The sequence below is a fragment of the Hoplias malabaricus genome, chromosome X2, assembly GCF_029633855.1.
Source record: "Hoplias malabaricus isolate fHopMal1 chromosome X2, fHopMal1.hap1, whole genome shotgun sequence".
NCBI lineage: Eukaryota > Metazoa > Chordata > Actinopteri > Characiformes > Erythrinidae > Hoplias > Hoplias malabaricus.
Window position 1 is genome coordinate 3267850 of NC_089819.1, and position 15616 is coordinate 3283465.

The 15616-nt window shown below is 38.6% G+C and overlaps 1 protein-coding gene across 4 annotated transcripts in view; it reads left to right on the forward strand.

The window, feature by feature from the left end:
* Positions 1-12542, forward strand: part of LOC136676334 (CAP-Gly domain-containing linker protein 1-like) — a 51624-nt gene extending 39082 nt beyond the window's left edge. For 3 of the 4 annotated variants that reach the window (XM_066653251.1, XM_066653254.1, XM_066653252.1), the window contains 5 exons: positions 5287-5404; positions 6731-6887; positions 6998-7050; positions 10664-10791; positions 11668-12542. In XM_066653251.1, the coding sequence (XP_066509348.1) occupies positions 5287-5404; positions 6731-6887; positions 6998-7050; positions 10664-10791; positions 11668-11896 (685 nt within the window). In that variant the 3' untranslated portion in view covers positions 11897-12542. Of the gene's footprint in view, positions 1-5286; positions 5405-6730; positions 6888-6997; positions 7051-7545; positions 9043-10663; positions 10792-11667 lie in introns of those variants that run through there. The other variant, XM_066653253.1, reaches the window with a different exon arrangement.
* The last annotated feature ends 3074 nt before the right edge of the window (positions 12543-15616 follow it).

The window sequence follows — 15616 nt, forward strand, 5'->3', positions numbered from 1 at the left end:
TAGAAGCATGCCTTTTTCTCCCTGGTAATTTAATTATATCAAAGTAGTGGAAATTCCACTGAACATTTAATCTTTTTTTTATTATTCCTTTGTCTACATAGATCTGTTTTGCATGATTTTTTTTTGTGCTAGCCATTTTTTTTTTAAAGAATTATCATTGAGTCTGAGTTCCCTACCAGTCGATTCACTTGGTACATCACAAACTGTATGGGATATCACACCCTTTCATATCTGGCTGAAGATATGCCTGCAAGGCAGATGACGCATAGTGATGGGGTATGCCCCCACCTATAACCCCGGGACACCAGAGTCTCTCCTCAGTTCTTGTGCTCTCACCTCGCTAAGAACACCTCACATTTTCACTGCTAAAACTAGCTAGCTAGTTAGCTGTTTTTCCTTAGCAAAGAGACTACAAATTGCTTACTGTTACAATAGACAACAACAACAACCTCATGGTAGTGAGTCGTCTTCCCACGGAGCGCTATATTGGCGGGTCTTTGCTTATATATATTGGCTTTTGCTTCTCCTTCTGAGACATTTGAGCTTACTTTGCAAAGTCTCTGTGCTAGCCTGTTTAATTTTGCTGACAGCTATCTAAAATGAGCTCACAAGCAGCTACCTGCCAAACAAGAAAGCCCCCACCCTTGTCCTCAATTGTGTGGGCTTGCTATTCACGAGAAAGACCTGCATGATTCATGCCCAATCTGCTTGTGCATCATTCATGCTAAGAGAGCTTTAGTGCAGCCTGAGGCATATGAGTTTTGTCCTTGGCCTAGATGCTCTACCCTGGAACACAGTGTTGTTCGTCTGATGGAGCTATCGTTAGCAGCTCATCTTGTCCCATCACACAACCTAGGAGTCGCAGGGCCAGCTGTGCTTCCCTAAAAGCACTGCTGTTTTTCCTTCTCTCAGCTGGATAAGGTTTACCACACAGAGGCGGGCATGGCTAGGGTTGTGAATTCAGTTACCCTCCTCCAAACATATCAGGAGACGTGTGTGACTGAGCTCGGAGAACAACTGCCTGTGGAGAGTCCATGAACTGCCTTACTCAACTAGGTCAGAATTGCCTCGAACTACATCCTACACATGTTCCACTGTGCTGCACTGTCGCTGGCCAGAGGAATGGCATCGACAGTGGTGGCTCAGCGCCACTTGTGGCTGACGCTCTCTGATATGCCAGACAGAGACAAGGTGTCTTTTGGATGAACGTCTCAACTGTAGGTCGGTTTGGTCATTCTCTCAAGGCCATTTAGGCTAAATTCCAGTTAAGAAGCAGACAGGGGTGCTGTGCCCTACTCTGCCAAGAAGGGAGGTTAAACAGAAGCACAGATAGTCACTCGTAAGCCCTCCACTTCCCACTATGAAGAGATTTGCACCAACAGTTTTTCTGGGGAACCCCCTTCCTAAGCAGCAGCCACAAAAGCAAGCCCCTTGCCACTCTACCTGGAGCAAGGGCCCCTCACCCTCGCTTATGAAGGACTCACCGGTGAGTAGTGTGGGAGAGGTTTCTGAGGATCGGGGACACCACAGCTTCGCCCCTCATGCCACCCAAGAGGCATCACCCTTCCCCTGTGCTGGGGCCCAGTCAGAAACTAACACTTTATACTCCAGCATTGACCCAAAGCACCTGTTCTGCCCAGACAAATTTTCACAAGCGTCCCTGCAATCCATTCCCAGTGCTCAGTTGTAGATGGGCCCCCAGTGCAATAAATAAGCATTATGTTCATCAACATTAAATGAAGGTGCCTGTTCCAAGCACAATAAAAGATGTAGTGTACATGAGCTCAAGAAAACTTTTTTTTTTTTTTTTTGTTCTGATCTTGTTTTTATTTATTTGCTCTTAATGGATTTTTATTGCTTCTGATTATCCTGTAGCACTTTGAGATTTCCTTGAAATGTAAAGTGCATTACAAATAAAATGTATTATTATTTGGTGTGCCCCCCAGCTCAGCCACAGGGTGGCTTCATTTTCCAACAAATGAGCTGTCAACTCATTATGGCCGACTCACTGCTCATGCAGCAGAATGATATGCATGCGTAGTCTTTCTTGGGTAAAAAGGACTGTTGCCATGGGTTACCGCATACAGTTTGGAACTCCTCCTCCTCAATTTTCCAGCATGGTGTTCACCAATTTATCAGGCAGTGCTGAGGCGGTTCTCAAGGAGATAAAAAATCTCTTCAGCAAAGAGGCAATAAGAGTAATTCCTCAGGCCAAATCTCAAAAGGGCTGGTACCGCTGTTATGTTGTTATGCCGAAAAACAACGGGGGGAGGGTCTCCTCCAATTATGGATCTAAGAGTGTTAAACAAGCATTTGAGAGGTTTCACATTCAAAATGCTAACACTGCTGGTTCCTTTGTTCCGTCAGCCTGGTTCACGTTTATAATTCTGACAGATGCTTATTTTCATATCTCAATAAATTCAGATCACAGACAGTATCTGAAGTTTGCATTCAATGGAGTTGCATATGAGTGGCTCGTTCTCTCGTTTGGCCTTTCTCTAGTTCCTCGCACTTTTACGAAGTGTATCAAAGCAGCTCTCTGTCCGCTGCAGGGGCGAGGAGTGTGCATGCTTATGTATCTGGACAACCTTGCATTGCTAGCACAGAAGATGAAAGCTCTGTCAGATACAAAAGCTGTGCTTCTCTGTCAAATTAAATGAGTTCTCTAACACCCAGTCAGAAACTTTCTTATCTCGTGTTGAAAATATGCTCTCTCCAGCCAAGCATCCTCTGTCAGAGCACTGAAAATGTGCACTCAGTTTCAGTTGGGAAGCAAACTGTGCTTTTGCCAGTTTCTCCAGCTGTTGGGTCCAATGGCCTCTTCGATAGTGGTAGTTCTGCTAGGTTTACTTCTAATGCATTACTTTCAGTGCTGGTTATTATCTCACCACCTGATTGCCTTGTGCCATTTAGGGAAAAGTATAGTTGTGACAAATGAAGAAGCCCCGCCTGCTTTGTTAGGGCTCGATAGGCAGAGTTCTGTTTTGCAAAGTGATATTGACAGATGCATCTCTGACGGCCTGGGGGGCAGTGTGCGACCAGGTTGTCACCATTCAGGGTGCAAGGGCAGCCTCTACAAGATGTCTGTGTGCTTATAAATGGTGTGCATTTGAGCTGGCGTCAGGTGAGGGATTGGATCCTTTCCAATGTTCCGTTGTTGACATTTTAGCTTTCCTTCAAGAGTTATTTGAACAAAGGCTTTTGTTTTCAACAGTTATGGGCTTAGGTGTGTTGTCGCCCAGAGTGCACTCTCTAACCATAGGTTTCATGAAGTTGGTGTGGCATATAAAGCCTGTATCTAGGCCTGCTGTTCCTCCCTGGAACCTAACTATGGTATGTGCTACATGCACCTCCTTTTGAGCTGCTGGAGTCTGTGGACAACAAGTTTGTTTCGTGTAAGACGGCTGCTCTTCTAGTTTTAGCGGGTGGGTGGCCTCCACACACAGTGCCTCCTTCTTTTACTCAGTTTGCACCAGGGGACACCAAGGTGACTTTGTCCTAATGCAGCATATGTGCCTAAGGTGAGTTAAGTTCCTTTCCCCCTCTGTTACATATATTAATCATACTTAGATTTTCCATAGGTGTGACAAGCTTTTTGGCTGTTTCACTTGTTTGTTCATGTTTGGCACCTGGATATGCTTGCCCCTTCTGAAACTCATGCTGTCCTTTCTTTGGGGTCTATCATGCACTAGGCTGCATTCTTGGTTCAGTGTCTGTTTCTCAGGGCATGAATGTAGGTCTCATACAGCTTATGTTGTACTGGGTGAATCGACTGATAGGGGACATAAGGTTATGGATATAACCACTGTTTCCTGAAGAAGAGAAACTTGGTCAAGAACAACATTTTGAACTGAAGAGTGACACTAGTGTCCAGGGGTTATAGGTGGAGGGACGGTCCCACCTACCCTCGCCACTCTGCGTTATCTACCTTGCAGTGCCTGCATCAGAGATGTCTTCAGCCAGATATGAAATACTGTGATATCCCATACAGCTTGTTGTACGTTGTTTCTCCTCTTCAGGGAACAGTGTCTATATGCATAACCTTACGTTAAAATGATTTTTAATCATTTTATGTTTTTGGACAGGCCTGCTGTGTTCAGTTAGAACAGAGGTGGGGCTTTGTGTGTTTCTGTCAACAGTGCATGATTTACCAAGACAGTTATGGTCACAATCCACTGTACACACGGCCCTTCATTTATCAGCTCAGCTTTTTATCTTATCAAATCATTCAACAATTCCAATCAATCGTACTATTATGAGCTGGAGTATCTGAATAGGGAGTTTAGATTTTAACATCTTTTCTAAAATGTGTAAATGTTGGGCATTTAACCAGAAAAGCCTCTAAGATATTTGCATAAACAGAACAGAATTAGGCTTTATTGGCTAAATTTTGGTCTTTGATTTTAGAGCAGCTCACAGTGCACAGAAACTGACATAAAACATCACACACACAGAGAAAGAGATGGAGAGGGAATCTGGTTATTTCATCCCTAGTTTGGCTGAAGTAATGCCTAATATTGGAGCTAGAGTATATCTTATAAATGAAGGCCCCGAACACGAACCAACACAGTCTGAGTCTATTTTTATTCAAACAAATGAAGTCTGAAGTCTGTTATGAAGGGAAGACAATTGGACTGGAATGTTGCACTGGTACCTAAAAGAACCTCACTCACACTGCCCACACATCACATCTCTAGCACTTCCTTGCCTAAGAGAAAGTTGTTAGAAGAAGAGACATCATGTAATGCACAACTGTTAGTGTTTGTTTGTTTATTGCTCATATAGCACTTAATTCCATCTTTAGTACTGTACAAAATCAAGTGGGAAACATGCTCAGGCACTCTGTTCAGTCTTTGCCTTTGTAATAACTCAGATTCTGAGAAGAGTAATCCCAAACACATTCCGTGATGTTAATGACTGGGCTTTGGAGTGGCCAGAGCGTCATGCATGCTTTAAAATACTACACATAAAAACAATAGTATTATGTTTTTTTGATGTAAGGTTCTTAAGAGAATTAGTTTATTACACATTCACATGCTCGTGCATATATACACAGTCAGGTTTAGGAAATGTTCCATTCAGTGCTTCACATCAATGGCACTATGTCCCTGTTGTAACCTTTTTTAAAACGGTCACATTGTTGTACAGTATTATTTACATGATATTTTAGCTCATTGTCTTTTATCTGATGCCATCTCTCGTATTTAATCTGCAGAATATTGTAGCAATTGAGTTTTTAATAATTGCTTTTATTGTTTAATTTATTTTTGCTCATTTCATTTCTAGGGAACATGCCTTGAAGAGTAATTCAGACAAGGAGAAAGTTGCACTACAACTATCTATACAAACAAAGAGTGCCTTGATCTTAGAAAAAGATAGAGAACTGGAGAAACTGAGAAACGAGGTATGGTCATTTTTTTATTAAATACGAAATTTATGGGAATAGTTTAATCCAATAAATTATAAACTGGCAGTCACAGAATCAGGAGACATCAGTCAATGGCTTTCACTAAAAGAAACTGTTAACAGACTTTTCCAAGCGCTGAAAATCCTCTGGGGTGCAGAATCGGAACGAAAAGGGCTCTGTGCGTGAGGGGAAACTTTAAAATGGAAAGGGTATAAACCAATTGACAATGAAAAAGACTTGAGGTTTGAGAGTGAGATTTTGATGTGTGCACATGCAATTCCTCTCTCTGTGCTTGCGAGAGGGATATTTACAGACATGAAATTTTAAAAGGTACAGGTTTGTATTTTCCACCCATTGTTTTTGTGCCCTCTACTTTTGACATTGATGTGGCACCACACTAGTGATTGAAATGTACTGCATAATCAAAAAGTATAAGACATTCCACACTGTAAATGATTTAATATGATGTGGCACCAAGACACCAAGATGAATCCAGGGGTCACCAAGGCAATACTGATGAACCAATATCTCAAGGCAGTCATTTCAGCCAACACTGCATTAGGATGATCTCCATGAACTTCAGCCAAGGAGCACTTCTGTTCTCCAAGATAGACACACAAAACTTGTAACCTATGCAAAAGTCAAATTTTTAAACTGGACAACAGAGAAAGCTTTATATCATCATTTCTGGTGTTGGATGAAAAAATTGTGTTCTTTGAGCAAGTGAATATGGCTGTCCTTTAGTAAAAGAAAGTAGAATTGGTCAACTCAAAGAAAACCATTCTGACAGTCATTCATATGAAATTACATTGACATGTTGGCCTGGCCAACATCACTAAAAACATCACTAAAACAATCAGAATCACGAGGAAATTGGACTATATACATATACAGGATGAAAACACATGACACTCCCCCCAAAAAACTTGGTCTTGTGCTATGCTGGATCTTCCAACAAGACCAGCAGGCTTCAAAACATTAAAGTTAAGTACAAACCTGGAGAGTATTGCAAAAGAGTAATGGTCCGAAATGGAAAAAAGCCTATTAGTAATTATAAGAACCATTTTATTGTGGTGGTAAATACAGGTTTTTATAGTGATTTTAAATTTAAGTGTATGAAATGGCTCTGGAAATGGCATTTCTTCATAGAAAAGGAAATATAAAATTGTTTTTAAATGTATTCCTCTAGTACAATGCCTGAAACCTAGTACAAAGTTTCTGAAACCTTTTATTATTGTAAAATAAACAAATTTGGCATTTGTATGAATCATTTTGTGCTTAAATTTGTTTTATTATTGTATTTTTACTCTTTTTCGTGAGTAGTTTTCAGTGCTTCATGGGGACAGTACTACAGCAAAGACATTGCAGTCTGCTGTGAAGTCCCTTGAGAGTGAAAAAGCTCAGCTGCAGGACCGATTGCGCAGTTTGGAAAGAAACTTGGCTGAGACACGGGCCAGCAGATCTGGGGATGTCCCCTCAGGTATCCATTTTAATGGCATCAAACATCAAAGGATTTTAAAATAAAATCATGCTACAAAAACTGAGGATGCTGTGATGCCAGTAGTTAAATTGATACATGTATTTCCACAGATTCTTCTGCTCTGGACCAGTTGAAAGAATCAAAGGAGACAGCGGAGAGTCAGGTACTCCAAATGAGATATATATATATATAAAATATCTGTAAAATGGCTGTATATCTTTCAGATTCAGGTTGTCTGTCAGATACACAGCTTTTGTAAGAAGTGAACCTTGCTTTAAGGGTACATATCAGCCAAACTTGTGTGATCATTTAAGAATGTGATTTAGATTGAATCTGTTAACGTTTGTGCCAGTGCTGTAACTAAGAAACAAACAGGAACTTAAAACTTGTCTTGGTGGATCATCCACATTTGGTTTATAAGGGAAATCATACTGACTTTTAATTTCCATTAAACTGTTTACTTTAACTCTGCATCAGAACTTTATCCATTGCTCAGTTTTTTTGTTTTGTTTGTTTTTCCATTTGTCTGAAGACACTAGGTGGTCTGCGAGTCCTTTTAATTTCTAATTCTCTGTTTTGTCTTTTCCTGTTCTCGTCCCTCCTTTCTTCCTCTTTTCTTCCCTTCCTCCTTGATGTTGGCAATGCTTCCCTCAATCAGGCAGCGGTTTGTAACAGTGTTTCATCCAATTCATTTGTGCATGTGCTTAATTTTCTTTGAGGGGCTGCCAACTTTTAGCAATAATGGATGGATTTTTTTGTTTTTTCCTCAGATCCAATGTACTATCCCATTTATTCACATCAGATAGTGAAAATATACAATTTAATATATTCAAAAACAACTGAGTGTTTATGGCACTTATGGCAGTCCTTTTTTTGAGATTTCAGTGGTATAAATACGTTTTGAACCATGTGGTAAATAATTTTACTGCATATGTATGTCATTCTGTACCCTGCATATTTTATGTTGAAAACAAATCAAAAAAAACAAAAACAGATATGAAGAACAGCAGAATTAGCAAAATGTTATTGTTCACGCGTCAACAGAGTGTAGTGGAACTGGTTGCTTTGCTGTGCCTTGTTGTATAAAATAATTTCAGTGTTACAATTTATACTGTGTACCATTTTCAAATTGTGATTTCATACTTCTAATTAGTTGCTAATTATTTAAACCTAATTAAAATGGATTAGGTTGGGACAAATTTCTTAAATGTAATTATCCTCAGTATATAGGCACCTAAAGTACAACTTTCTAAAGTGGCTGAAGGGCTAGACTTTATTACCCTTCAGCCAACACTTGGCTTTGGACATAGTAGCCTCACTCCAAAGTGGGACTGCTCTAGAGCACACTTTTTAAAGGTATTTGTGGACAGTTGGATATATAGAGTCTGTCTCAAAACCTAGTAATTTCTCTATATAGACGGCATATTACATTTTAATGTGCCCACTCCAGAAAAGCAGGCTTATATAGTTTTTATACACTTTTTTAAATATGCTTTTATGATGTAATGCTAAGGGAGCTTTGTACACTTGCTTATCTGCTGAAGTGCTGTGTGTTAGATGTTGAAGGCTAAAAGTGTTTACATTTGTTTTTCCTTTAGAGTGTTTAGAAGAAACCTCAAAGAAACTTTATTCAAGTGGCACTCATCCTATAGATTTGTCATTTGACCACAGCACATCCAAAGTCTTGTCCATATTTCTGATCCTTCAGAGCGAGTATGCCTAAATTATACTGGAGCAGAGTCTATGGCCCTTAACTCTAATGTAATTGAGAGCTTAGGTTATGTGTGGTGGGAGTGTACAAGCAGTGATGTCGTCATTGTCTGTCCAGTGTCCCAGTCTCTTATGAGGCTTCGTGGACTGCAGACTACTTAAAAAGCCGCCTCTCTAGACAGTGGACAGTAAGGATGTGGACTAGAAACTAGGACACATACATTGTGTAGGAAATCATTGCGCAAACTGAATCAATTAATTCATTTTCTGCCCAGTTTTAATAATATTGACACAACACAATAGTTGTATAACTCAAATCATCCAGATTTTTAAAGACTGAGAGTTTGCAGCCCTGCTTTATTTTTATTTTTTGTCTGTGCTCTGCTCTGTCTTTGTTTATTTGCCTAAAATGGGTTTTTAATGTGATTAAATTTAATACTGCAAGAAAACCAAAAAGAAGCTGTTATGTAACAAAGTGCAAATGTTGTGTGTATGTAGGAGTACTAATGTAGATTTTTTTTAGGAGTTACTGGAGTAATTCTCTAATTGGTGACTTGTAGGTGTGTGTTAATAGTTAATACGTTTTCTGTGATGCATGTAGTGCATTTTTCTGGAAGAAATTGCTTGTCAGCAACCCTCCTCACACAAATCCCTGGGATTTATCCATTGTTGGGCATCAAGTTCATGATGAGCTGTGCCATTTGACTGAGGAGAACAGAAGAACAGAATATAATTGCAAATTGTATTCAGTTGATTAAGTTTTGGAATCAGTAATCATATCATTGCCATGAAAAGACAAAAGAATAACAGTTTCTGCAGTGTGAGATTATTTATTAGGTAGACTTAGCTTTACAGTCTTAAAATTGTACTTTTGCTTCATATAACTCAAAGTAGTTAAAAAAAAAAAAGTTTCCCAGGTAGCAATCACATTTGGTCTTAATCTGTACCATTTTTGGACTCGTGGTTCAATTGTGCCACTAGCAAGTGTTGTGTGCGGCAGCCATAGGCCAAATATTGATGGGTCTAGATTTGGTCTGCAACACATCTGATATCTGGCCTATATAAGGTGGACCTTTGACAGAGTTGATGCCGTTAGACTCATCATTCAAGGCTAAACTGCCGATATGGGCCATATTTGGGCTAATGATTCATTACTATCTGGGTTGACAGTACTGTGCAATCATAATTGTTATTTTAAAAATATACTTAACAGAGGTCTTAACAACTAAATGTAATACAAAGTTTTTCAGTAATCAGCATTTCTCCCGCATGAATTTATTAGAGCTTCCATTATTCTTCTTTCCAAAAATCACAATTACATACCAACAGTCAATTCATTCTCACTGTACCTACTGTAATCCAGGCCTTTAGTTATGGTTTAGTTCATGATGTAACCAGTGAATAGATATGTCCAACCCCATACATGATGAGCAAAGCTGTGAGGTTGTAAATTGTAAAACCAACAGTGCCACATACTATAATAGTTCCGAAGATAACTGTTAATCCAAATAATAATTATCATCATCAGTGTCCCTTGCCTTGCCTAGGGACCTAATGTCATACCAGAGATAATTCAAGTAGATGGTAAAGTTTTTGTTTTCCGAGCTGCTTCCTTCCCAATACTAGGGGTGATTTCAATGATGAGCAGGTTGTGGAGTAATGAGAGGAATTGTCTCAAGGTAGATAGTGTCAATGCAGAGCTTCAGATCCATGTGACCCTTGCAGAAAGAAGTGTGTGCACACTCCTGACGAGAAACTCCTTTTGGAGGCAGCGAGGAAATGACTCATGTAGGCATCATATTTTACAGGTATAACAATAACAGTAATAGATTTTTTTGATCACTTGTGAACATTGTTATACAGTTTTTTTTTCTTTTCATTTTGTGTGTTGTAGTATCATGCTCTCCTGCTTCTCATGTGATTGTTCACATCTTGGGGGTGTTCTTATGTCTTCTGTTTTTGGGGTAATGAAAGTGGCCACCCTATGCAGGACTGGTGAGAAGTGATATAATAAACCTCTCTTACTTCAGCATTAAAACTAATAACACGTCATCTCTGTGGAACAGATTGAATTCCTGAACTCTGTCATTGTGGACCTACAACGCAAAAATGAAGAGCTGAAAGCTAAACTGGAGAAGATGGCTGAAGCAGCGCTCAATGGTAACACCACCAGTGAGATGGATAATCATGACAGGTAGTCTACATTTTCCTTGCCAAACCAACATTAAATTCTCTACACTCTTAATGCAGAGAATAATTTTACGTTTTAAGCATTAAATTTTATATTGAATTAGCCACATCACAAAAAAATCAGGGTTGGTTGTCTTGTGGTTTGTTAGTAGGTACATAAAAGCTTCAGGACCCAAAATTAATATGCTAATGTACTGAAAACTTTATTTTAAAAAAATCACCAGCCAATTTATTAGAAACGTTTACCTTGTAGTTGCTCTTTGCTGCTGTTGCTACCAAGTGTAGTCTGTTTCGGACGTCTGTTGCTCTTGGGCTGTTACTATTTGAATGTTAATTGAGTGTGAAACTTTCTCAACTCAATGTGTGAAAACTCCAGCAATAGAGTCAGATTTATACCAACATCACATTACAACTGTCAGTGTCACTGCTGAAAAAGATCCACCGCACCAATAACATCTGGACCAAAGGGGCTTGGTGGTCAAAAACTGACCAGTGATAAATGAGTTAGAGAGAGGCTCATTAACTGTGAATGGCTACTATTGTGTTAAATTTTCAACAAGTTAACACACTTGGAATCTTAATGTCTTTTGACGTTGATACCAATGTTTTCTAAATTGGGTTGCACACAAATTGACTTGTTTTATATATTTATTTTTTTAATTGCATAATTTATGGGTTTGTATCCTCCAGATCCTAAAATTAACATCAGTGTAAAAAGGTCTTAAACGCTTAAGTTTTGAACCTGATGTGAGTTTTTATCTAGGGGATATGTTTCAATTATTTCATTAAGAAAAATCAACAGAACCTGGCACTGGGCCAGCAGTGTTCACTTTTTGCATACCACTATAAGTTTGATTATATTCTACTTCCCTCTTTCTAGCCTGGCTGAGACTAAAACCAAAAAGAAACCCCCGCCACGTCTCTTCTGCGACATCTGTGACTGCTTTGACCTCCATGACACAGAAGACTGTCCCACACAGGAGCAGGAGCCTGATTCCCCACCGCACACTGCGTACCACGGTAGCCCCAATGATGAGAGGCCTTACTGCGACATCTGCGAGGTGTTTGGCCACTGGACCGAGTCCTGCAACGATGACCAAACATTCTAAATCCTCCCCCTTGTCCCTTTTCCTCATTATTTATACCTGCAATACCACACGCGCCTTCAGTAACACATTGCACAAGTGTGTTCATCTCTGTGTGAGGTGTGTGTTTGTGTGTGTCTGAGACTCTTTGTGTGTGTGTCCACTGGTTTTGCCATGCCACGTGACACAATCCTCAGTTTAAGAATATATATATATTTGCTTGTCCATGATTTGATGGGTTTGGATACATGTTATTGCTGTATTCGTGAATTGAAACATTCAGATCATAATCGTTTTTAAAGAAACGGTTAAAAGAAGATACATTTATCTTTTTTAAACCCACTACTCTGAATTTGACGTGTGTGTCTAACAGAAATGATTGTGGAGGAGGAAGGAGAAGTCTGCTTTAAGCCATCAATATGTTCTGAGATCTTGGAACAGTTCCAGTAAAAAAGAGAAAAAGCAAAGGGCATGTGATTCTCCTGAATGTCTGGTGAGGAAAAGGCGCTACAATCCTGATGCACTTTACTCCCTGATCCTCTTCCCCCCCATTTCTAGCTCTCTGTAGAACAAAAATTGCTTTCGGTATAAGCAGAATATCATTCAAGGTGATATCAATGCTGTTACTTTATAGTGATTTTGTCTTTTGGAATATCTGATCTGTACAAAGTAAATCTGAAATAAAGTAAAGATTATTGTTTAAATCTGGTGTTTGTGCCCTTCATTTATTATTAAACCATAGGGTTTAATATGATGTCAGCCCATTTTGCAGCTATAACAACTTCAACACTTCTGAGAAAGCTTTCTACAAGGTTTAGGAGTGTGTTTACGAGAATTTCTAACCATTCTTTCAAATGGATGAGAATGCCTGGCTCAGTCTCCGCTCTATTTCAACCCAAGAGTGTTCTGTCATTCTGATCTGACTCCACGGTTAAAAAAAAAAGAACAATGACCCTATCATGACTCTTAACAGTTTATCTGTGGCTCTGGTGCTGTATTCAGCCACAGCGACGCCCCCCGCTGACAACGTATTCAGGGTTCCCCTCTAAACTTGTAGAAACGTCGTGGTTCACTGGAAAGAACCAATGTTCCAAGAATCAGGAACAGAACAGGTGTTGTGGCCGATTCAGTTCCTCGTCCAGTTCATGTTTCTTGTAGTGATGTGTCGGTCGCGAACGAACCGGTTCAAAGAGCCGGCTCTTGTAAGTGAACGATGAGAGCCGGTTCCCGTCTGAGACCGAGCCATTTTTTTCTAAGGCTTGTCATTCAACCAATCAGAGAACAACAAGCAAGCTCCAACCCTCCAACCCTCCGAGCTGAGACACTTGGTTTTCCTGAATGCCAATCTGCCTTCCAGAAAATAGTTGAAGAAAATGTTAAATCAGTTAAATGTTTGTTGATAGTTGTGGTTGTTTTAATCACTACCGTTGAATGCTGCTGTTTTGCAATTTGCAGAGTATTTGTTTATTTTATTACCCAGAAATGGATGATTATTTAATTTAATAAGCTATTTTGTAATACCTACCTTTTGGGTCCCACTGGCTGTATTTCAGAGTTTACAAGTGATTTTTTATTAAGGTGTTTAAATTAAAAATCCAGTTATTTATACAATTGAGAGTGTGAGTGCAATCAGTGAGTTATTACAAGACAGCCATAAAAACAATTGGCCATTGCAACACTATTTATTATTTTTAATATTGAACAATAATATTTTGTCCATACAGTCATGTAAAATATAGATAATATTGTTCTGTACCAGTGGAAATAAGTGGTAAAACAAAGAGCCATTTAGGAGCCGAAAGAGCCGGCTCTTTATGTAGAGCCGAGCCAAAAGAGCCGGCTCCCCAAAAAGAGCCGAAATTCCCATCACTAGTTTCTTGAGTCTGCGAGAACGCGCATTCAAGAAATCACCCTGCGCGCGACCGAGTGCTAAATCTACGGAAGCCGAAACACAACAAAAAGTACTAAATAACGGATAACACAATCCGCTTTGGAAAAAAAAGTTTTATGCAGACTTTTCTTAATAATATTTTGTCTAATATAATTAAAAAAGCTAAAGGAATGATTTGTGTGTTTTATTAAGTACAATAAAGACATTTTATGGAGACAGTGACAATTTTAATATTTTTAAAATGTTGAGTGAATGAAACATTTATGCACGACTATGTAATAGGCATTTACTCAGGGATTATTATCATTAAAATAAAATAAAACAAACAAACAAAAAGGAGGCTGGATTTTAGTCAGGTGAAATAGTCCAGATCTGTTCCCCTGTCATAAACACCTTAAAGTAGTCTTTTGTGATCTAGTACTGATGTGTGTGAGATATTTAGTCATTATTAATTAATAAAGCACAGGGATTAATGTAAGTGAATATAAAAACACAGATTTCTGTAGGGGGAACACTTTTAGACAGGCGAAATTTCTCACCTGTACCTAGTTCAGAAAACTTTTTTTAATACATATAATAAGGATAAACCTTTTCACCTTTGATCAGCACAGTTCTTATATGTACATTTTTATTTTATTTCCAGGTCTTATTTAGAACAGCAATATGTCCAATGTTATAGGAACAACAACAAAAAACAACAGTATTAACAATACGCTATATACAGAATTAACAGTATTAAATTAGTAACTATTTCACATGTTTTAGTTTTCTTATACGCATGCTGTGCACATGTATTCTTTATCCAGTGCTGGATTATCAACACAGCTGGTATGGAACCACCTTCCACATCTGTCCCAGGCAATCTGTGTAACACATTCATGTTCAAAACATCAACAACTGTCTGATATATTTATTGGTCTTTATGCTAATTTTTGATAAGTCATCAATTTATTAATTACCCACAAATTTTCTGCAGCTGACTTATCTCCCCACAGACATGACACAGACTGCTAATGTCATCTAATGATTTACCACAATGTTAATCCATGTCCATAGACATTTTTAATGTTTTCAACAAACTGATTTTTTAAGTAATTTAATATCTCTTAAGAGGAAGTCTAGCGGGATTTATTTTAACTACATTTAAACACTACACATTCTACATACAGCCAGATTATTTAAAAATGTGTACATGTAATACCTTCGCCTTAATTATAATTCTAAATACATTTAACTGTAAATTTACCAACCTGATTAACAAATTCTTTGCCCTGATCTGTTAGGATTCTTTTTGGTGCACCAAATCTGTAGAAAAACTGCACAATGCATTCTGCAGACCTTCTCTGCTGTCTTATTAGGGATGGCAAATGCTTCAGTCCATTTTGTGTAGTAATCAATCATTACACAAATGTACTGATTGCCACGTTTTGTCATTGTTAGTTTTCCAATCAGATCCATTCCAACAAGTTCAAATGAACTGTGTACCTTAAAATGTAAAACAAATTATTAAAGAGAGTGTAAACACATTTTCCAATCAGGTGATATTAATTCAGTTCAATTTTATTTATAAAGAGCTGTTAACAACATGCACTATCACAGAGCAGTTTAAAAAAAGCCTAATCTTATTCCCATAAGCCAAATATGACATTTAAGACAAAATGAATGAATATGGATATGTGCTGAATGCATTACACATACTGTTATAGGGATGTGAACAGGCTCCTGCTTAATGGTCACCCTGGAAAGCTGGCAATTTTTGCACTGGGAAACCTGTAACATAAAATATTATTAGACTACAATACTTAACCTCAATTAACAAAAAAGAAATCTTACATACCCATTTTTCGATATCC